Genomic DNA, 24,179 nt, shown 5'->3' with positions numbered 1-24,179 from the left:
CTTTGCCTGAAAAGTTCTCTATGTTCTATTCACAAGTACTACTCACTCATCTCATCCATAAAATTATCCTAGATCAACTCAGGCCAAAAGCCATCTCTTCCACCTCAGATATCTGACAGCACATTCTCTTTTTTATTTGATTTCATCACCTACTTTTGTAACAACTAACATGTTACTTATCATATGCTGCCTTAAATGACAATGTGTATGCTTCTCATCTTCACATTTAGAATTTAGTTACCTAGAAGTTAGAGGCCATGTCTTGTATATCTGTGTAATACCTATATAGTACTTAATATAATATTGTGGTTTTCAGTAGATGCTAAATATTTTTTTAGTGAATTAATGAAGATTTCAGAGAGCAGAATAATTCTCAAACCTATATAACAAGTTATTCACATATATCTGAAATATAACATCCAGCATTTTTTTAATTCCTGCCTACTTAACATGTATCAAAAGTTTCATCCCTTTGTCTCAAAAAGTTGACTTTTAGAAATATATCCTAAGGAAATTGCCTCCAAAGACATCCAAACAAAATACTTTTATTTATGAAAGTAAAAAAAAAAAAAAGGAAAAACCTAAAAGAAAAAAATTAAATTTAAGGACTCAATTTAGGGCAGTATAATTAGTACTGTCATGATTAAATAAACTATAGAACTGATATAGCTTATAACCTACAGTAAGTAAAACAATCAAGTTAGATTATTTAGAAGTATTAATTTTATAAGAGAAAAAAGAAAATTACAAAGTCATAGTTACAGCATGATCCCAACTATGTAAGAAATATACAACCACATGTATGTGTATAAATACATGTATTCTGAGAGAAAATGAATCAGTGAACAAATGGGTGTATAAATACCTGTATTTAGGTAATTCTCTGCCACATTACCTTACATTCTGACACAGAGACATTTTTTAAAATTTTTTAAAGGTATACATTATATATATCTAACCATACTAACAGGGCACTCTTGTTTATGTTCATATTAAAAAAATACGAATGTAAAATATTAAAAACAAGCATTGCTCTGCATGGTGGGATTACAGGCAATTTTTTTCTACATGCTTTTGCTAAATTTTCTACAACAAATATATTGTTTCTGTAATCAAGGAGGGAAACAAATATTGCCTTTAAAAATAAAATCAATCATTTTGGCTTCCTAAGGTAAATACGACATGGCAATGCAGCTTCTTCAATAATTTTATTCATATCATATTTAAGATTATGTGACAATACAGATTCCCCAAAAATTAAGTTTCAAAATACAGCCATCCTTCCAGTAATCTCACTTCTGGCTATATACCCAAAAGAACTGAAAGCAAGGACTCAAACAGATGTTTATACACCAATGTTCATAGTGCCATTACTGACAAAAGCAAAAACATGGAAGTAACCCAAGTGTACATCAACAGATGAATGGATAAAGAAAATGTGGTATACACATACAATGGAATATTATTCAACCCTAAAATAAAATGAAATTCTGCTAAATGCTATAACATAGATCAGCAGTCCCCAACCTTTTTGGAACCAGGGACCAGTGCTCCTATGAGAATCTAATGCCTGATGATCTGAGGTGGAGCTCAGGCAGTGATGCTGGCACTGGGGAGCAGCTGCAAATACAGATGAAGCTTCACTGGCTCGCCTGCCATTCACCTCCCATTGTGTGGCCTGGTTCCTAACAGACCACAGACAGGCTGGTAACACAGCCCGGGGACTGGGGACCCTTGACACAGATGAACCCTGAAGACATTATGCTAAGTGAAATAAGCTACACAAAAAAACAAATATTGTATGATTCCACTTACCTATGAATTACCTAGAGTAGTCTAATCCACAGAGATAAAAAGCAGAAAGGTGGTTGTCAGAAGCTGGTGGAGCAGAGAATGGGGAGTTATTAATTAATAAGTACAGAATATCAGTTCGGGAAGTTGGAAAAGTTTTGTAGATAGATGGTGCTGATGGCTGCACAACAGTGTGAATATGCCTAATGGCTCCGATCTGTACACTTAAAACAGTCAATTTTACATTATGTAGATTTACCACAATTTAAAACACACACACATACCTGTCTACAATGACACAATGTTTGCGGAATTCCAATGCTCTGGATATATCAAGGACAACCTGACCTAGAATTCTCAAACAGATGCCATCTACAACTGTAGGTTGATAAAGAGTAGGGTAGAAAAAAGGCCCAAGAACAACTGATTCACATGATAGCTAATTACATAACAGAGCTACAGACAGGTGGGACAGGACAACGGAAAGTAGAATAGCTAGGTAAGTGACAGTCAGAAGCAATGTGACCATTTGTGTGTGGAGGTGTCAATCATATGACAAAGTAAAGGGGTACAGGAGAATGGCTCTGCCATGGCACCCAGCGACCCTGCATTTATCCAAATAGGCCATGCAGACAAAGCCTAAGCCTAAGCTGACTATCTTGGAGGAATACCTTACTGTCAAGAGGTTGTATTAGTCCGTTTGGGCTGCTAAAACAAAATACCACAGGCTGAGTGGCTTATAAACAACAGAAATTTATTTCTCACAGTTCTAGAGGCTGGAAGTCCGAGATCAAAGTGCCAGCATGGTGGGATGAGGGCCCTCTTCTGGGTTGCATACTTATCGTGTCCTCACATAATAGAAGGGACTAGGGATCTCTTGGGAGTCTTTATAATATACTAATCTCATTTGTGAGATCTCTACCCTCATAACTTAAAAAACTCCAAAAGGCCCTACCTTCTAATACTGTCACATCGGGCATTAGAATTTCAACATAGGAATTGAGGTGGGGGTTGCGAGGCAGGGCGGTGGGGGGGACACACAAACACTAAGACCACAGCAGAAGTCATCTCCCATTCTCCTCCCTATCTCTCTGGTGGCTGTCATGACAGATTCTCATTGCCTCCTGGGTTATGATGAAGTATGGGGCTTTCTGCATACTCCTCTACACTGTTCAAACTAGAGTTCTAGAACATAAACCCACTTAGCCACAGCCTAGATCTGGCTTCTTGGCCTCTTTTATTGCAGTGTCATCCTTTTTGGTGTATTGGACAAGGATTATGGGAAGCTGGTACCTTTGGCTTATTCTTTTCTGTCTGTATAGGTAATCCACCATCTGAATCTAAAAGTGGTTTGCTTTATCTTTACAGGTCAAATCGGTCAGGCCTTGGCCTTGTCTTGTGAGCATGAGCTTAACAAGAACTAGTCATAAGTGGTACCAAGAGACTGCCAACTGCTACAAATCAAATGGTAATCTTTAGATGTGAGCAGGATAAAGAAGACTGTTCATTACCAAAAATTCACCTTTTCTTACGTGCAATATAGTCTTGTCTTCCTTAACTAAACCCACCATCCTGGAAAGCAGAGATGAGATGTGCTCTCTTCTACTTTCCTGTATAATTTTTCCAGCTCCAGGTAGAATTCTTCATGCACTGGCAGTACTTAATATTCTGTCAACCATTTCACACAATATTATTTTGTCCCTGAGCTACAAGCAGATAAGCTGCTCTTTGATTTCCAGAAACAGTAAGCAAAATCACATGAGTTTAAAAAAAGAGAGAGAGAGACTTGCTAAAGGTCACATTTTCAGTCATAATGATAAGCTACTGTGATGTTCTGTAAAGGAAAATATTACATCCATATTTCTTAAGGGGGAAGAAAGCACTTTTTCCAAATCATAAGAAAAATTATTTCTAAAAAACAAAGGTCTTGCCAGAAATTAAGAAGTGTTCAAAGAATGATGAAGACATATCAAAAGAATACAGCTTGAAAATGAACCAATTTGCAATTTGAAAAGGCTCCCTCCAAACAAATCTGAGACAATTTGAGCAACAAAAACAAAAAAGAACATACTGCAACTCAGTGAATAAAATAAGAATCCATGACTCCATACTGAGAAATATGTAAATAGAGAGAAAGAAGAGCTCTTCTTTCAATGAAATGCCTACCAAAATATACAGAAACAGCTAAAAAGTCATGAATGGATACTATAACCAGTAAGTGAAAAATTGACAAGAAATGAAATATTTATGTAGCCTCTCAATCTCCCCATAAATTACTTCTGCAGTATCCCTGCAAAAATGTATAACCTGAATCTAATCAAGAGAAAATATCAGCCAAACCCAAACTGAGAAGTGTTTTACAAAATAACTGGCCTGTGCTCTTTAAAAATGTCAAGGTCAAGAAACACAAAGCACTGGTTATTAGATGTTAAATGAATGCAGTATCTCTATTTGGTCAAATATGTACTGAGCACCAACTAGTGACAAGCACTGTTCTAGGTAATGGGGAGCTCATGGTAGGCAGGACAGCACAGACCCTATCCTCGCAGAGTTGATATTCTGGTGGGGGGTTGTGGGGATGACATACAACAAAAAGGCAAAAATGGTAAAGTGAAGTCAGAAGGGTTCCCCTCTCTGGATTGTATTCCTAGGAAAAGATCCCCTTAGGAGGTGACACAGGATGCCCAGGAGCCAGCAGATAATCATCTTTGGGAAGAGTGCAAGGCAGAAGGAATAGCAAGACTCTGAGACAGGGACAAGTTTGGTAGTTTGAGGCCTGGGTGTCTGGAATCACTAGATAAGAAAGGAGACTAATGTAGCAGGCAGGGGACAAGCACTGACTGTGAGCGTGAGAAGGAGTCTGTGTTTTGCCCTAAGCACAGCAAGAGCCAAGCAGGGGTGAAATGATCAACTCCACATTTGTTAAGGGGAGAGAGACAGGATTATAAGAAAGAACAGAGTGAAAAGGATGGACCATAAGAAACAACTAATAATAAGCTAGAAAAACCTGTTGCATCTTCCCAGAGATCTCTGCAACTGCAATAGTCTTTTTCCCTTACCAGATTCTAACAGGAAACAGCAGCATTATTATCAAATCTGAATCTACAGTAAGGGAGTACTGTGTGAGTAATATATTAGGGTAAATAAAGGGAGTCGATTTTTCCAAAGGAATACCATCCAGCAAATCTTGCTGACATCAGTGGGCCTGCCACGGTCAAAGTATTCTTCCGGTCTCCACATCTATTCTGCCCCACCCCACATGCCTTGCTTCCCCCACCCAAATACACCACACCACCAGTGTCCCCTACACAGTGACCTAGGAGGGCCAATGGAGCTATCCACCACATGGCAATTCCCAGAAACCAACTTTTAATCAATAAAGCAGTATCCTTGCCACATTTTAAACTGCTTTAATTGCTGCTACTACTATTGGACTGCTCAATTCAAACTCCAAGAAAAAAATTCAAAACTAACCAACATCTACAAAGCAAAAAGAAAACTATCTCTAGGAAAGGCTTTTGAGTTTCTATGTTTATAATACAAAGCTTCTTATAGCTAAGTCAAAGTGTGCATCATTTAAAAACGCTATGGAAGTAAACAAGCATGCACAAATGTCAATAAAAATCTTCTCTGCTTCTTTATAATTTATTGAAATCAAAGCCAAAAGCATAGTGTTTATTTAGACACCAAACAGGCAGTTTTAGAACAGAACAAAACTTCTAATTTCATTTTAAATTACATAGGCTGCTAAAAAAATAATTTAAGACTGGGAAGCTGACAGATGTTCACAGCCTAAGAACATTTTTTAAAAGTGGATAAACCTGGAACTTCTAAGGGGCAAGTTCAGAAAATGAGAGAAAGCGAAACAGCAATTTTAACAAACAATAAGTTTTCCAACTTTCAAGTTAACAAAATTCTCAGACATTTCAAAAAATTTCTTAATATAGATAACCATGCTTTTCCACTAAGGTTCCTCTTTTCAAAAGTGTTTGCAAACTTATCCTCAACTTAAATTTTACTGAACTTAATTCATTTTAGATCTACTATACTTGGGAATTCCTTAGGAAAACTGAAATATGGCTTTTAAAAATACATATCTGAGAAATTATTTCCTTCTCTGAAATTTACTTCCCCTAACCATTCACTAACCCTTCCAACCTCATCTCTTTCATTCATCCCCTACAATCGTGTTAAGGCTTCTACAGTCATGCCCAAACTCCTAAACTTGACCTTCACTCTGCCACAGGGGTGCCATCCCATAATCTGGCGTAAGTGAACTCAATCCTTTCTCCTGGGAAACTGGAAAACCAAGATTCCACTCAGCCTTCTGTGGTCCTAGAATTGAGGACATTGAGATGGCCATTTGCCACCATGTAGAAAGACAGATGAAAGAGAGGGGGGAGAGGGAAGAAAGGAGAGCAAGCTATTTTATAAAGAGAATAAAGACTCACAAAAAATTAATTTGTGACAGAGAAAGATAATACCAAGACAATTTAAAAAGTGAAATGCTGAAGGAGATAGCTGTTTCATTCCCACAGGCTAACTCTCAACTCCCATTCCTGGAGACTTGCTTTCCATTGAATATCTTTGTGTACTTCAAATAACTCTTCCCTCCCCCACTCTCCACCCATTTTGCTCAACAGTTTTAGTGGACTTCTGTATATAACCACCAAAAGAATCTTAATTAATGCTTGCAGTAGGTAGCCTCCAAGATAGCCCCAAAGTGTCTCCAAGTATTCACACTCTTGTATAACACCATCCCCTCCGGTGTGGGTTGTTTTACTGACTTGATTTTAACAAACAGCAATGATGGAAGAGCATTTCCAAACTAGGGTTATAAAAAGGCTGTGGCTACCATGGTGGTCTTGTTCTTTCTTAGAGCTGCCATGTTATGAGCTGCCCTATGTAAAGGCTAACAAAGCAACAACCAGCCAACAACAGCCATGTGAGTGCATCTAGAGGAGATTCTTTCCAAGTTGAACCTTGAGAGGCCCACAGCCCCAGGTGACAGCTGCAGTGCAATCTCCTGACAGACCCCCAAGCCAGAGGCTCCCAGCTAAGTTGTGCCTGGACTACTGATCCATAGGAAATTAGAGATAATAAATATTGTTGTTCTAAGCTACTAAATGTTGGGGTAATTTGTTATACAGCTTAATAACTGACACAATTCTCTAAAACATAATTCTTACTCAGATTAATATCGTGCAAAAAAATAACATTAAGATGGGTCAAAATTAATTTCTGCTTGGGAATATTTAACTTTGCTATGAGCACTGGTGTGCAGCAGTGAAAAGGCTCTGACTCCCACAGCAGGAGACTTGCTCTCAGACTTCGAACTGCCATAAATGAGCTGTGTGATGCAAAGAAACAACCTCTTGTAAAAACTCAGTTGCTCATCTGTAAAGTGAGAATATTCTGTGATTCTATAAAGGCTATTTTCTCATGCTCAACAAAAAGAGCATATTGCTCTTACAATTCTGAAGAAATCTATTCTGTCTTCCACAGTACAATTTTGAATAATCATTTTCCAGAATCCAGAGTACATGCAAAAATATTTTAAAAACTGCTCTCCAATGCATATTCATCCATTATAAAATTTTTTAGAACAAAGGTCCTCCTAATGAGCACAATTCATTAAATAAGATATTTGAGGACTAAGCCACCAACAAGTTCAACACTACCTACCGATTTCAAAACGAACCTATATCCCAATCCACCTAGGAGCTTTAAGAAACATAATTTCTCTCTGCTTGTGGCACCCTTTCCAGCCTCACACCCACTCCCACTCCTCTTGCCCTTGCCATCAGACTGTCTTTGCAAAGTCTTCCTTGACCACACGCCCTCACGACCCAGGGCAGGGGGAATCATTCCAGCCTCCTTTCTACCTCGGTATATGGTATGTGGTACTATAATCATTTATTTGTGTATCAGTCTCCCTTACTAAATTATTAGGTCCTTTAGGGCAAGGTCCAAGTTATGTTGCTCTTTGCATTCCTAGCAACCAGAGGGGAGCCTGGAACTTAGTATGTGGATTGACCAATGTCTGCTGACCTACTGAAGAACTGAACCTTAAACCCCTAAGAGGCATCAAATTCCCACACTTGTAGAAAATGCCCCCTGACTCAGAGCCATGGCTCTAAGCCTGGTCATCACAAGCATCACTAATTTCCCACTAAAGTGATGGATGGAGAACAGACATCTCTCAGCCAACACATGCCTACTGAATTCTATTTTCTCTCCAACCTCTTCCTCAGATTGAAGAAAACATATTCTAGAAAACTTCTATATAGAGAATTTACCACTTAATAGAAATGTTAGCTTAAAAAGAAAGGAACTTCTCAGCTTGTCTAGTTCCTTACAGTATTAGCATTCTGCTTATATGGCCTCTTTAATTATAGTGAAAATTCCAAACTAAAGAACTGTCACCACTTTTGAATTCTGAAAATAACAATAAGCTTTGTGATCAGATTTGCAACCACAGTCACCCCCAGACTGATCCCATCGTCAGCATTAACAGTCATTTTCAAATCAAAATGGTAACAAGAGATGTGTATTCTAGATAGACTTCAATGGAATAAAACAAGTGCAATGAAAGTCAAAATATCATATACCAAGCATCTTACAATAATACCACAAAATTAGATAAATTATTTACACATTCTGTGCTCACTCTGGCAGCATGCATACTAAAAAATATTTACAAATTCAGAAGCAAACGAAACAGCATGGCTACCTTAGATCTCGGTGATTGCTCCCACCACAGGATGGCTAAATAGAACCACCAAACTGTATAATGAGAAATGGCTCATTTGTTAGGCTGAAAACATTCAAAACAAGCACTGGTCTTTATTAAGAGAATATGATTTCAAGTTCATTATAAAATCCTCAAATAATCTATAAATAATACCTGAATAATCAGCTAGTTACCTGTTCACTAAAGGGGATTCTGTAAGAGCACTCAGTAAAAAGCACTTTTGCTCATCTTGTTCTAATGGTTCTATATGCTTAAAATGAAAATACTTAAAATTTTCTATAATCATTTTGTTTAAAAATTACATGCTTGGTCCCCACAATCTGCTAAGCACCTCCTATGTAAGTAGTAAAAACTATACATTGCCATATTTTCATTCTGTGCAAACAGACTTTTGATATTGTTTTCATTTCAAAAGCATCTGAAAGCCAAAGAATACATCTGACTTGGATGAGGCTAGACCTTCTCCAAGAGACCGCTTATTTCATGGAAACAGCCATACACTAGGCTTGGTTAAATTTTACAATCACTCTAAAAATAATACTTAAGGTCACTTTGGAGGACCTCAGAGTACAAGAATAGAGAGACAATAACCAAAGTCTGGCTGCTTCTGCCTGGTCTGCCTTGATCTGAAGAGTTCATCTTCCATGTCACTTCCAGGTGTGCCATATGAATAAGGAGAGGCTCATTCTCATATCTCCAAATGCTACTAAATGGTTCTGCATACGCAGATAGCCCCAGCAATCGTCATAGCCCCTATCACTTGGTCTTCCCATCTTTCTACCAGGGGCCTTTTTAATCTTGTAGTAATGGCTCAAGCAGCCCAGTTTCCTTCTATGTTCTTTAACTTGGGTGTTGAAAACCACCTCTCTAATAAATGGGTAGCTTTTATGATGATATTCCTAACAAGTATGTTCTACACGGGCATAAAGAGTCCACAACATACTTTTAAACCTCAGGCTTTTGGAAAATATCTTCAACTTCAAGTATCACTTCCATTTGCATCTTCATAAATAGTTTTCTATCTAAGGAACTGACATCTTTGGTTCAAATATACTTAGAGGCAATGTTTAACTGTCAGGAATACAACACATTTTTTTGGAGCTTTCTTCACCTAGGCAAGCTACAAATCAAGATAGGAATTTCTGAACCTATTTCCAGAAACCCACATTGTCAATTCCTTATTCTAGGAGCAGTGTGCTCAAGTAAAGAAAGTGACTCTTGAAATCAAATAATTTAAATGGGTTCACCCTTAAATATTTTTTTTCTTAAGACTGTAACAATGCAACACAGTGTTCTTCCACCCCAAAGGTGTCTAATGATGTCCATGAATACCAGACTCTTGAATCAAACGTCCATTCGGTTCATTCACTGCCTGCCTTAGGAGGCTGGGTCCTCTAAATGAAGGTGATATTTTAAAAAGTTCACAAAAATACAAAATTTCATTAAGCACACAAAGCAAGGCAAAGCTACATTCAGAAAACACAGTCAGATCAGAGCTTTACAAACTCTAGCAGGCATTCCATTTTTACATTCCGCATCAGGAAAGACTCTGAAAAGGAAAGTCCACTGTGAGCACTAATAAAATGTGAAAACCCCACAAACAGAACTAGCTGATTTTAAAATTGAAGTAAAAAATAAAAAATAAAACTGCTGATTAAAAGAAAAAATTTTTTACCATGCCTTTCAGTATATTATACCAAAAAATGAAAAAAGGAAAAGGTGTAAAAAAATTGATTTTTGAATATGAGTAAAGAAATTATACAACTTCCTAGTGCAGACAGAAAATTATACTACCATCCATTGTCAGAATTGCGGGCAATGTCTTTTCTGTCAATAACACCATTAGAAGCATCATCTTAGAACGTGATGCTAATTCTGGTGAGTTCAAATGAACACAACAACCCTATGCAAAGCTGGTGGATGGGGAATGAGCATCACTCACATTAAGTCTGAAGCTAAAGGCACCCTCTGGAGCTGTGCAGCTTAGAGTCTGTGATGTCCTACCCTGAGGCCTTGAGTGTGTAAAAGTGACAAAGGTATCAGAACCACTGGGAAGTTACTCTTAAGTTTTTCTTTCACCTTGAATCCTAGAGCCAGTAAGTAGCTCAATGGTTCTTAAGAGGAACAGAGAGTTGCCTCCCTGAGGAAATTACATTTGGCAATGTCTAGAGACATTTTTGACTGTCATGACTACAATAGAGACATGCTACTGACATCTAAACATCCTACAATAGACAGAGCAGCCCCCACCACCACCAACAAAGAATTATCCAGCCTAAAACATCAATAATGCTGAGGTTGAGAAATCCTGTTATAGCTTCATTAAAGACTCCTGTTTTATTCAAAGTGTCCCTAAATTTCCTATCAAGAAGCTAGACTCTATAAACATATACTTTCACACGTGACTATGGCTAATGAGGACAAAACCCCATTTATTAAAAGTAGTTCAGGGAACAGAAAATATAGTCAACTTACATACAGACTTTCCTTCTCTACTAGATGTCAATATTATAGTTTAACACCATGTTTCAAACCATATAAATTAAAGTCAGACATGGATGGCAAGGGAGAAAGCACTCATTTGATGCCCTGTCAATCTTCCACGTCCAAAGTGAACACACAAATCTAGTCTGTGGTCACAGGAGACTGGGTGTCAAGAACAAAGCTGCACTGAGCCATGCCTAAGCAGAGGTAGCTGGCTGTCATCTAGCAGGCTGCCATCCAAGCTTACCCATCTACACAATCTCTTCCCTCTGACTTTTACTTCAGCCAAACACTCCTTTCCACAATCTCCTTTATTCTTTCCTTCTATTCCTGTCACAATGCCATCTTATAAATACTCAGACACGAGAATAAATTTCATTTTCAAAAAAACCAAATTCGGCTTCAATAACTGTTCCTCTCCAAATATTAGTTAAATGAGGAGAAAATTTTGTCCAGCTAATCAGTTTCCTGGTTTCATATGAGAAATCCACAGAGCCTCTCCCAGACCATCCCCAACGAGTCTGAAAATCACTGCCATACTTGCTGTCCAATCCAAATCATTGTCAAGAATGCAGAGGTGCCCAAACATCACCAAAAATAATAGTAGCCAATCCAACTCTGAATGCCTACTTTTTTTTACCTCTTGAGGTCTTGCCTGGCTTTCATAATGTGTGCCTTCCTGCATTTGGAGCCTCCGATTCATCCCACCCTAGTAGTGCTGCCACAGCTCCCCCTCACCTACAATATTCATATTCTCCCCTTTCAACACCCAGAGGCTGCCAATAGCTCCATAACATGAACTACCATTCAGCATTCCTTCTGCTGCAGAAGAGAACACTACAAACAGCCAAAAGTGTTTGCAGAGCATGCACGGTGCTTATGATATGTGGGCCCATCAGAAACGACGATCTTCCACAGAAGCAAATGGTTTGCAAAGTAAGAATGTGTTCCCTACCCCTTAAATTTATCCCTGTGTGAACCGGCTTTGCTAGGCTTCCTCCAGACTTCCTACAAAATATAAGAAATGGAAAATCAGGCATTAGAGTTATTTTATAGAAAAGAGTCAAATATATGTTAAAATTAATAAACAACATATATCTTCAGCACCATCAACTTTAGCTTTCAGAAGACAGAAGGCAATCTCTAATGCTCTATAAACCCTATTTATCAATGCTTTTCAAACAAATGAATAACAAGAACTAGACATTAAAGTAATGACCCATCACTTATACACAGCTTGAGGAGAAAAAAAGCTGTGGAAAAATAGTATTATCCCTATAAACTGACAAAAGTAATACTCGCTATATATGAACATAAAATCCTTGATGAATTTGAGTTTGAAATTTTTGAAACTTGATTAAACACAGCATCATGGCTTCATTTCTCATCCTATACATTGGGAGGGTACACAGAAAGCCTTAAAATCTGGACTTGTAAGTGACCAGTCTAAATCCACATGGAAAAACCAGACATAGTTTAAAGGATAAATTATTATTACACTTAATGAAATAGATGTAATCAACTATGTACCCTGAAAGAGACATAGGTTCATTAATGGACAGAATTCTAAGTCTGGAGTGAAATCTTTTCTTGAGAAGCAAAGGACAGACCTCTTAACCTATCCACCCATGCACTCTGATTAAAGTTCAATTTGCAGAGTGAGACAAGAAGCTTACCAAATATAATCAAAATATATTTAATAACGTCTTTTTCCCTTTTTGCTCACCAAGAATAGAAGCATCCAAACACAGGAAAGAACTTACTTGTAAAATGTTTTTAACCCAACATTCACAGTTTTGCAACATATAGCTATATTACATATTTGGATCCCAAGAAAAAAGATTGATTTAACGTGAACTCTGAGAAAAGAATTTATCTGCTGAGACAGAATCCCCATGGTCAACCAAGGGCCCAAATTTTATAAATAATAAAGCTTAGCAGCCATTTGCTGACAAGGGATCCTCACATACTCTGTGTATGGCGAAGAACCTCAGACTGAACTCTGGGCTTCTCACACCTTGCCCGCTTGTTTACATCATCTGAGCCAATCACTGAAGGGAAACCCTGGTTTCCTCTTTCTACCAATAGACTGAGACCTGTTCTGTCCAATCAGAACTGCACAATTTGATTACCTCATTTGCATAAAATGAACCTAATTAAAAACCTGGGCAGGAACTTTCTCTATAAATAGCAGCTTCCACTTTACCTCAGTATAACACAGTTTAAGCCACTATCTATAGTATCTCCCAGGCTGCAGCTCCTTCTGTTCAAATAAATGCTTATTATTCTTTATTACAGTCTAAAATTAATTTTGGTTTGCATATATAAACTCTCAATGCAGAGTATTTCCTATTCGTCCTCAGTCAGAGGTCTATAATCAGAGGTGTCTAAAATAGAAGCGACTTGCATTTAACCATCCAACTAAGGTTTCTTCTGCAAGGCTCACAAAGCAAACTGACAAAGATATAACTGTAGTTGCTAACAATTATTTTTAATGTACTCCAGCTGTATTTCTCTCAGTACCAGGAGCCAGCTAACAGGTCTACAGATGCTGGTACATCTCCACCAAGCACTCACATCTATTGTGCCAATGAAGCCTCACTATACATACCAAATAGGAGATGAAGATCACAAAACAATGACCCAGGAATTAAAATTTCATATCCTAAGTAATGAGTCAACAGAGTAATGAAATCAGGTTAAAATAATTTTTTAGCATAGCAGTATAACCAGGAGAGATTAGACACTTAGCCCAGAGATGTTACTAAAGGAGACCAAAGTCTGTCACCCCAAAATACGCCTCTGGGATATTATTTCAGGTGGGTGAATTTTAAGAACTATCAAACCTAGCAGAAGCTCCAAAAACTCAACAGAGATTAGCGTTTGTAAAAATGCATTTACATTTGTAAGGGAAATTTCCATCTGTAAGAGTGTTTCCCTTACAGTACCAGGCCAACCTTCACTGTCCATAGAGGTCTGTGGGCTTAAATCTGCATAACACTCTTATCCTTGTTTTCTGTGCTTGTCCTGGTAACGTCCCATAACTGACTCTCTATCATCGGCAACATCATCTTTTGTCTTTCCTTCTCGACATTATCAACCCTTTAGAACTCCCTTTTTAGTATAGCCTTTCAAGTCCAATTTTTGAGCCATACTAAAAAAAAAATCAAAAACAAAATGGAAGTGTCTTTAAAAATCAAAACTAATGTATAGAATGTCAATATTCTGACAAAGGTGAAGAAAAAAAGATTTTAAGATATTCCACTCCAGTATTTAAAAGCAATCTTTAAGAGATCCCAGAGTAAAGCAGCTGGGGGCTGACTAACCAGAGATGATCTCTGATCTCAGCATCCTCAAGAGTCTTTCTGGGCAAAATCTTGCTTATCTGAGGAATCTGCCAACTTGTGTGTTGTCAGGTTGATAACTCAATTTCACCTTTAGCACACCCCTTTTCTTCAAACAGGCAGAGAGCAAAAGAAGCCCCAAGAAGCAGTAAAGGAAGAGAGCCATAGGAAATAGCTAAAAGTAGCACAGCAGCTGAGAAAGAGAAAGAAGGGGGTTAGTATTTTCTGATAAAGATTGACTGGGACTTAAACAATCAGGAGAGTCTACGGAAGGAGCTAGGGCTTACAGGAGGAGTTCTCTATCCTTTTTGGTAACAAAACACCTTGTTGACATTGCTTTTCAATAGACACCTAACAGCTCTCTGCAACTGTGGATCTAGTCGGTTAAGACTCCTTCTTGAAACAAATGGGCTCAAACAGGCCCCAATAACTTGCTTAGGGCTGCTTGAGTTCATTTTTCAATCCATTGATTCCCTTTTATTTAAAGTAGTATTTTAATATAATAAAGCACATTTATTCATGCCTCAAAAACTTATTCTTTGAAGAATTTCTTTTTAAGCCCTGGCTTCAGCCTCCACCAAAGGGTACATGTGACATTTCGAAGAATGTGGCTCCCGTGACACACTCAGTAGACTACCTGGGAGGAATCTGTTATTTCCAGGAGTCATGAACATCTTTTTCAAATACTCATCCCACTATTCACTGTGTAACATCACAGTGTGACTTTGGAAAGATGCGACCTAGAAGAGCAACAAATGCTAGAAAGAGGAACAGTATTTCTATTCCAAATTCTGCTGCCAGCAAGCTTCCCATTCAAAGGCCAGACAGCTCTGTAGAACCTCATACAACCCAGCTCCAGAATTCCAGTTATCCTCTAGTACTATCACTTGATGTCTTTGCTAGGATGAACCCTTCGGGTTGCTGGCTACTATAGACAGTTCAAACAAAATTTGTTGTAGATCTTGGAACACACTTCATCTTTAACACAAGAAAATCAACATGAGTGCTATGTTCATATTGACATATGCTCATCTGGTACTTTCTGGTTTATTAAGTATTTTAGTCTCATTTTGATCTTCATTTTAGGTACCTCAGGGCATAAGACAAGGCAGTACTTTTAAGCACACTTTTTTTTTAAGCAAAGAGGAAAGTGAGGCGCAGAGAGACAAAGGTCCCATAGGAGTAAAGGTGGAGTCACATCTGGAATGCAGATCTCCTGATTACAGGACTCCAGCTCTTTGCCCTCCACCAACTTCATAGAGCTAGAGGCACATTTTGTAAACCCTCTAGGATGAGCTCCTTCCTCATTCTTCAGAGCACAGAGAGGAAATGGTCTCTTGACCAAGACTCCCAGCAACAAACTACTTAACATTTCGAGATGACGCAAAATGCTGTGGGGAAAGTGAACTTTCTCCTCCTTCCAGCTACAAACTCAAAGGACACTGAAAATGTAAAAAGGGCTGACACCAACTGTTAGTGTCATGGACGTACCCTAGCTGCCTAAATGTTTAATAACGAAAGGATTTGAACTTTGAAGTATGTCAAGTGTGATATTGTCAATAGCTTTCTTGTGAAAAATACCAAACCCTGCTTCCTTAAAGTAAGCCCAGCATGACACCCATGTAGCTAAATCTCTGACTGTGTGTGATTAAAACAGAATTTTAAAGCTACTCACATGTCTTACCTCTTGTTATTTTTTTCTTTTTTGTGCCATCCTTTCCTGAATAGGGGTGGATTTGATCTTTGTGTTAGTTTCATCTAGCCAGAAATGTGAAAGCAATTCATCTCCTTAAGATGACAGAGACAAAAAGCTTTGTAGAAAAGGGTAAGAAAATCTACCACTCCACAAAATTATTTAACCTTCACATCTCTCAAGAAGCAAGTAGAAAAGCAAAAATCTTAATCACAAAGTATTGCTAACCAAAAGCATTCAGGCAATGAATGACTGGATCTCTTAAAACAAAGCAGGCATGGGTCAGGCACCAGGAGGGTCAGATTCTAGACAAAGATTACTCCTTAATTAGCTGTGGACCTCTAGCAAATGATAGTAGACTGAACCCCAATTCTGCCACTAACTGGCTGTGGAAATGAGCAAATTTCTTAACAATAAGGCTCAATTTCCTCTCCTGTAAAACAGGGAGAACGATGTGAAGATTAAAACAGATAATACAGCTAAGCAATTAGCAGAGTTCTCAGCCCAAAGTTAACACACAGAAAACTGTGCTACCCTTGACCACAATCTGAATGACCTGTACAAGAGACTACACCTCTCCAAGATTCAGTTTCCTTATCTGTAAAATGAGGGTATGAAGCAAATGACTCCCTGATTCTAAATTTAAGAAGAAGACAAGACAAGTAAGTGGGGTAGAGCGTCATGAAGTCATTATCATGCTTTGAAAAAATAGCTCTCTAAGCAAACCCTCTCTACACTGCTAACATGGAATCAGTCCATGCTTGATCAGTGTCTTCACAAATCTTGCAGGCAGCATGGCTAATAAATCTTAGTCTGTAATAAAAGTCCACAGGTATGGTTTTGCCCATCAGACCAAAAAATATTAAAGAGGGACTGATACTCAAGAAAAAGAACGCCAAAGAGATGAGGTTAAATCAGTTGAAGATACCCAAAGAAACCAAGAGCAGTAATTGAAGTAAATACTACAAAAGGTACTTCAATCTTAAATTGCTCCTTTGTCTCCCCACCCTTATAATACTGCACTTTTTCTGGTTGTGCTTCACAAACCCAGGATAAGCCCCTCAAGCTTCTAGCTTCTCTGGATATGAGAAGTTTAAACACCATTTGCTGAATAAACACATTTCATGCTTAATACAAGAAAAGCAACACAAGTGACTATGTTCATATTGCATATGTTCATCTAAGACTTTTTGACTTATTAAGTATTTTAGCCTCTGTTTGATCCTTAAGGATATAAGGCCACAGCTAAAGCCATTCATCTGAAGAGACAAGGAAAAATGACTAAACATAGAACCACCCACTGTTAAAACAGATTTCCATTAGCCTCAGTTTCCTTTCAGTTTGGGTGGGCTTTTTTCCTCCCATTTATTATACTTTAAAATCTTTCTCCAGTTTCATCTTTAGGACTTCACTTTATCTTCTACCTCTCAGGATAAAATGCAAACAAAACCCAAAAGTTTCACATCCACTCTACTTTCATTATTGCAAGTCTTGTTCATGCTCTACTTCTACCAGCTTCCTCTCACTCAATAAGTACAAATGATGCTGCTCTCTGATGTTCTTAAGCAGCTGGCTTCACTCCTTCATTCAACAAATATTTATACAGAGTGTCTTCAAAACATCAGGCATGATTCTAGGCATATGGGTTATATCAATGAACAAAACAAAAAATGTCCTATTGGACATTCCATGCTAGTAAGTAGAAAGTTATTATTAAATACATACACAGTGTGTTTATAGGTGATAAGGAATAAAGAAATAGTAGTGTCGAGAATGTATACTAGGAATGCTGATGAGGTGGCAGGAGGGATGTTAAATGGGTTGATCAGGAATGCCTTACTGAAAAGGTGAGACTTGAATCAAGACTGAAGACCATGAGGAATTAGCCAAGAGAATACGCAAAAAGCGTTCCAGGCAGAGGGACAGAGCAAAGGCCCAATCTGGTATGTTCAAGGAACCACACTGAAGGAAGCCAGTGTGGGTGCACTAAGAGAGTGAGGAGGGTAGACAGATCACAAAGGGCCTTGTAATCCATTGTAAAGGTCCATTGTAAGGCTTTTACTCCGTGTGAAATAAGGAATTATGGTAGTTTTTGAACTGAGAAGTGATGTGTTAAATTTTAAAAAGGATCTCACTGTAGAGTGTAGCATGGGGAAGATGGTTAACAATGTTGTAATAAATATGTAAGGGGACAAAGGGGTACTAGATTTAGTGGGGTGATCACTTTGTGAGTTACGTGGCTCTCCGATCACTATGAAACTGGTATATTATTGTATACCAACTATAATTGGAAAAAAACCTCATTGAATTGTACAATGTAAATATAAACAACTAATTGCCTGTTGTATTTCAATAAAGACAAAAAAACTAAAAAAAGTTAACAACATTGAGCAAAAAAAAAAAAAAAAAAATGATTTTGCTACAGCTGCTGTGTTAACAAAAAACTGTAGGGGGCAAAGGTAGAAACAAGGAGACCACTTAAGCTGACCAAGATGATGGCTGCTTAGACCAGAAGAGCAGCAGGAGAGGTTTTAAGATATGGTCAGATTCTACATGTCCTTTAAAGGTAGAAAGTCATGCTTTCTTGGCAGATTGGAGATGGGATGAGAGAGACAGTGGACTACCAAGGACAACAGCTGACCTACAAAGGATGACATTGCTATCAATCATTCTGAGGCCTAACTCCCCAACTGACAATAGGATACAGATGTTACAGGTATCCTGATTTATTTGGTCTCACTGAATTTTAAATTCTCTTTACTCTACCCCTCTTTTCCTCATCCCACAGAAATAATCTACCCAGGGAGTCCAGTCTGTTGCAGAGATTAAGTTCCTTCACAGAGAAACTATGAATAGGACTGTAATGATAGACATCCTACCCCAGAAGGCAACTCCAGACTAGTTAATTTTTGACGGCTAGCCTAGCTGCATTGGAAGGTTTCCATTGGTCATTTGTTGGCTGTATAACTTTGGACACATCATTTCTCCTCACTCTGCCTCATTTCTTTACCTTAAAGTAAGAATAATATTACCCATAGGTTTATTGTTAGTACTAAACAATGAATAGATGTCAAGCACTTACAGCAGGACCTGGCACAGAGTAAACAATATATAAGGGCTGCAATTATTAGTATCATTGTTAAGTGTTTTTGTTATTTCTCTATCTCAGGATAATTTTATGAGAAATAATACCTGGGGAGCTGATGAGTCTAATATAAATTCCAAAAACATGAATAACCTAACATTAAGGTAAAGATGTCACAAGTAGTTATAAGTACTGAATACAAAAATAGGGCAAGTTGCAGGTAGTTCTCATAGAACCCTAACTGCCCTATCTCAGTCACTAAACAGAACAAACATTTCCCATTGTGTGTTTGGTCAGGGAAAACAGGTACATACCTCTTTTCTCTGTGGTTTAAAGAAACTAAGCTACCACAGAAGCCCCACAAACTTCTCTGAACCTTTCCATTCTAGCTGTCTGGAATGTCTTTCAGGATATAAGAAAGATGGCCCTTGAGCACTTCAGTTTTTCTTACATACTGTTCTAGAATTAAGAATTGAGATGTGCTTTTAAAATGTTTACTAATCATCTAACAATAATACAACTCATCTGTTGTCTTCTGAATTTTGACAGAAAATGCTCCTGAACAACAGCAGGAATTCTTAACCCTAATTGCATCTTAAAATTACCTGAAGAGCTTTAAACACAACTAATGCCAAGGCCCAGTCCTAGATTTCTGGGCTAATTGAAATCAACATTGGGAACTGCTGGATTGGTATACTCTGTAAGTATTATTTATTGAATTTAGGAAACAGAGAGAACATTGTTTAAATATTTCTGGGTTTAAACTAGCATCATCATATGAACTGGGTTCTGGTGTGAGATGACAATACAGCCTGGATTAGAAATCCTCTTACCCTGACCTAGTTTCTTATACTATCTTGAAACTTAAACAAGAGTTGGTCTTCCAAATATTTTCTAAACAGTGAATGATGACCAAATTTAGATTTCTTTCAAATGAAAGAACACACAATACTATTCTATTTTTCTCTGGCAAAAATCTTCCTAAGCCTTATTGCCAAATAGCTGGTTACAATTGCTTTTTTTCCCCTTTTCCCTACTATAGTCAATAACAGTATGCAGCCTAGCTCTAAGAAATATGACTCTTCTGTTTATTTTTTTAATCCACTATTTACAACATAAAGCCTCTACCTGATATTCATATTGAATATAAAGGAAAAATAATTGCCAAATGTTTTTGCCTGTCAAAATTGTGTAGGGCTGGGTAATGGCTTTCCATAGTAAACTCACTCGCTCATTCATTCCTTTAAAATACAATACTTATTAAGTTTTTATACATGCTGGAGATACTTCTTGCAGGTGCCTGAGACCACAGCAGTGATCAAGACATACTTGGCCTTAATATCCTTTCAGACGCCTTTATGCATAAATTTAATAATAAAGTATGGCTGTAGCTCAAAGATATCTAAAGAGCGGGTTAAGATCATGGAAGTTAAAATAACATTTATAAATGTCATGTGGAACCCTAATTTACTAAGCACCTACTATAAACCAGATGTTGTAATAGTCTCTTTTTGCGTGGTACTCATTTAATAAAGTTGCTCTCCTAAAGAAATGAAATTACTACTTGGAAGAAATTAAAGGAGGCCAAACAATGAGAAAATTCTTTCCTTTAATAGAGTTTAAATTTGGCTTTCTACACTAGAGGGAATGCTCCATTGTAAAGTTGACAAGAATGAATTATGACAGTTATGTCAATTTATTCATACAAGAAATTTTTTCAGATTAGTTCAACCACATCGATTGGGAGAAGATGAGTTAAAAAAAAAATCAAGTTGTCTTAAAAATATATTTCAAATTTCTTAAAGTTGAAAATTTATAAACTGTATTTCAAGCAGGATGCATAAACTACCCATCTGTAGATATTAAGCCACACAATATATTGATATAGTACTAATAAAGATATTAATAAAGATACCAATAAAATACCCATTATTAGATGTAATGATCAGTCTTTTAACTTCCTTTACAAACAGTAGTCCAAACCAAAAGTCACTCATATCAATTAGAAATTCATAGAACTGTAATTCAGACCCAAGCAAAACCGGGCAACCCAAAGCTGTTTCCAAACCATTCTAATGATACTCTAACATTTTTAAGCATTCAGGTGAAGCTATTTGACTCCAATCCCTCCAACCACCCCCTCCCCTCAAATCTCTTGTTTTGGTTTTCGTTTTAGTTTATAAAGGCAATGTTGGTGGGAGACGGCAAAGTGGGGTCAGTATGTAAGTTTCCAGGGAGATGACACTGGCGAACCCTGTGATTCCAAAATGGGAATTCACTCCTCAGTTATGCCAAAGACCGTCCATTCTCTTCGTATCTTAAAGGACAGTGAGATCATCCTTGTGCATAACTTGGTTGTGACTACAACCAGACCGTGCCTGGAACACCAGGCTCTAGGCCGCCCCTGCCCAGCGCTGCCCCTTCCCATCTGGTGACAAGGGCCAGCTCCTGTCACCTAGCCACCTGCACCCCTGTACCCGCTGTACCCTAGCTGCGACCACAGGAGTCCCCGCCGCTCCCTCGCGAGACCGGCCAGGGGGCCTCGAGCGCCCACGTTCCAGAGCAGGGATGAGAGAGCCAAGCAGCCCGGCCGACAGACGCCGGTGCGCAGTCCCGGCACCGCTGACGGGGGCGGGGTGTGGGGTGCGGATCCCCACCCCGGGCCCGCCATGCTCACCGTCGATGTTCTCCCGGTCGCTGATGTGCTGCAGGTTGCAGCCGGTGTCCTCGCGGCTCAGGTCCGTGTCGGGACGATAGGACTCCAGCCGGGAATGAGCATTCCTCCGGAGCTTAGGGCTGGACGACACGCAGCACGAGGTAGTGTTCCCCATCTTCGGCGGCCCGACTACCGCGGCTCTCGCCTGGCTCCCGGGGCCGGGCGCAGCGTGGAGCGGAGGCCCGCCCGCCGCCGGGGACGGACAGAAGCGTGGCCCGCCCGGTCAGCAGCCGCGGCGGCGGCGGGGCCTCGCCATGGGCGGCGGGCGGGGCTGCGACGAGCGGGCAGCGGGCAGCTCCCTCGGCCTCCACGCCGCCCTGGCCCGGGGGGCCTGTCCACGGCGGAGGAGCGCCGGGTCCGCGCGAATGCAGCCGCCGCGCCTACCTCACCCCGCCGCGGCCATGGCAGGCGCCGCGCAGGCCGCTTCCCCGCGCTTCCCAGTCGGCGCCCGGGGCCTGGCGGCGGCCTCGGCAAGAGGTTCCGGTTCAAGCAGCGGAGACGACTGTCCGCTCGTGCGGCGGGCGTGAGCTACGGGGCGGCAGGCGTGGGCGGGCGCGGCCCTCGGCCAGGCGCGGAAAGGCGCGGTACGGCCCGGAGGATGCTCGGCGCCCGCCCCGCCCCGTCGCCGCCCGCCCCGCCCCGCCCCGTCACCGCCCCTTCCCGCTGCCCTGGAAGCAGATCGCGGCTGGGAGGGAGGTCTGGGCCCGCGCCGCGCGCGTGTGCGGTCGGAGTCGCGGGCGCGCCTCACGCGGGCGTGGGAGCGGCGACGTCGTGGGCGCCTCGCGTCCGGATCCCCTTCCTCTCCGGTCTCTGTCCTCACCCACCTGAGCCCGACGCTGGGACGAGAGGTCTGTGTCGCGGCCCGGTCCCCGGGACTGCTAGGCGGAGGAGGGTGGACGCAGCCCAGGGGTACCTGAGACTGCGCTGGCCACTCCCAGGAGGCGGGGGCAGGGGACCTTTTTTCTATCTTTATTCCTTTTCTAAAAAAAAAAACAAAAACTTTTAAAAGGAAGCTAGACCTTTATTTGGGAGTTCTCTCTTCTGTTTTGAGCTTTGCGAAGGACTTGATGGTGACCTTGTTTTAACCCTTGAAATAAATCTTGGGGGCCCCTAGGCTGTTTTAATGTCGAATTAGCTGCAGTGTTTTGAGTTCCTTGGAGGTTAATGTGAGGTGAAGATAGATAACTTAATATCAGCTATGTAGATAGCAGAAATAACCTTACCACCCTTTTCCAAATAATCAGTGAAGGAGTTATGAGGTGAGATTGGGGCAAAAAAGTTTTTGAACAAGAAAAAAACTTGGTACAACCCTCTTAATTTTCAATGTAAGAGGAAACTGAGACCCAGAAAAATGAAGTGCTTGCCTTAGGTCTCAGTACTAGTTAGTGACAGACAGGTACGAAAAGGAAAGAAAAGAAGTACTAGAAGTAATATTTATCTGGTATCAGCAGTATGTGTACACATCTTACCAAAGGCTTTATAAACATTATTTCATTTAATTCTTGACGTTTAATTCTTTTTTTTATAATCTGTACTGTCTCTCTGTTTCTCAGTAATGTTTACATCTTAGGCCATATTTTTAAAAAGCTCCTTGATCCAAACTATATCAATGCCAGCTGGGATAAGTGGTAGATTGTCCTTGGGGGGAAAAAATGGCAGCAAAGTGCTGATGCTGGCTAGATGAGAAAGGAAATGGAAAAGGGAAGTTCTGAATAGCTGCAGCCAGAAGAAATGGGGAGAGAGCAACAAGACAAAATAATGCTCTTAAGGCAGTTCTGAACCCTCTTATGCACAAGGAAAGCTTGACTGGGACATAACTGCAAGTCAGTGAGTGTGTATATTCAGATTTCCAGGGCTACAATGTGCGATTGAATAAGATGGGAGAGGGGTTACTGTACTGTCTGTTCTGATCGCTGTTTTGTAATTTGGGTGCCATAAACACCCAATTAACTGAACTGTATCTGTATAGCATATTAGACACATTAAATAACTTATTTAATCATAAAATTTAATACTTATATTAATGATAGGTTTTCAGACAGGAGACAAAAATCACTAGGAGAAAAGCTTCCTGTTCTCGAGAGTCATTGGGCAGTGTTAACTGGGAATAGCATCTGGAGGCAAGGGAAGACATGACTGAGAGTCAGACTAGCCACAGACTCTTGCTTGCTGCTGGTTTACAGGGACCTTTCTGCCCCCACACTACCCCTACCCACTCTTTGACGTTCCCACTGTATTCTCCTTAGGAATGCACCTGTTGTGCTTATTCAGAAGTATGACTTTTGGTCAGCAGGCCTGGGGAGGAAAGAGAA

The 24,179-nt window shown here is 39.8% G+C and overlaps 2 protein-coding genes across 3 annotated transcripts in view; one reads left to right on the top strand and one right to left on the bottom strand.

Moving 5' to 3' along the window:
• The window catches only part of CCNY (cyclin Y), a 202,604-nt gene extending 180,153 nt beyond the window's left edge, over positions 1–22,451 (bottom strand). The window contains exons 1-2 of one of the 2 annotated variants that reach the window (XM_039839809.1): positions 21,829–22,450; positions 11,985–12,037 (exon numbers count right to left, since the gene is read on the bottom strand). Coding sequence is in view for 1 of the 2 variants with exons in the window: in XM_039839808.1 (XP_039695742.1) it covers positions 21,829–21,982 (154 nt within the window). In the remaining variant the exon portion in view is untranslated. Of the gene's footprint in view, positions 1–11,984; positions 12,038–21,828 lie in introns of both variants that reach the window. The other variant, XM_039839808.1, reaches the window with a different exon arrangement.
• The window catches only part of LOC120584088 (uncharacterized), a 67,359-nt gene continuing 65,301 nt past the window's right edge, over positions 22,122–24,179 (top strand). The window contains exons 1-2 of the mRNA XM_039839668.1: positions 22,122–22,337; positions 22,437–22,715. Of these exons, the coding sequence (XP_039695602.1) occupies positions 22,122–22,337; positions 22,437–22,715 (495 nt within the window). The remainder of the gene's footprint in view (positions 22,338–22,436; positions 22,716–24,179) is intronic.

This window comes from Pteropus medius, unplaced genomic scaffold, assembly GCF_902729225.1.
Source record: "Pteropus medius unplaced genomic scaffold, Ma_sr-lr_union100, whole genome shotgun sequence".
NCBI classification, from domain to species: Eukaryota; Metazoa; Chordata; class Mammalia; order Chiroptera; family Pteropodidae; genus Pteropus; species Pteropus medius.
This window is presented reverse-complemented; position numbering and strand designations above follow the sequence as displayed.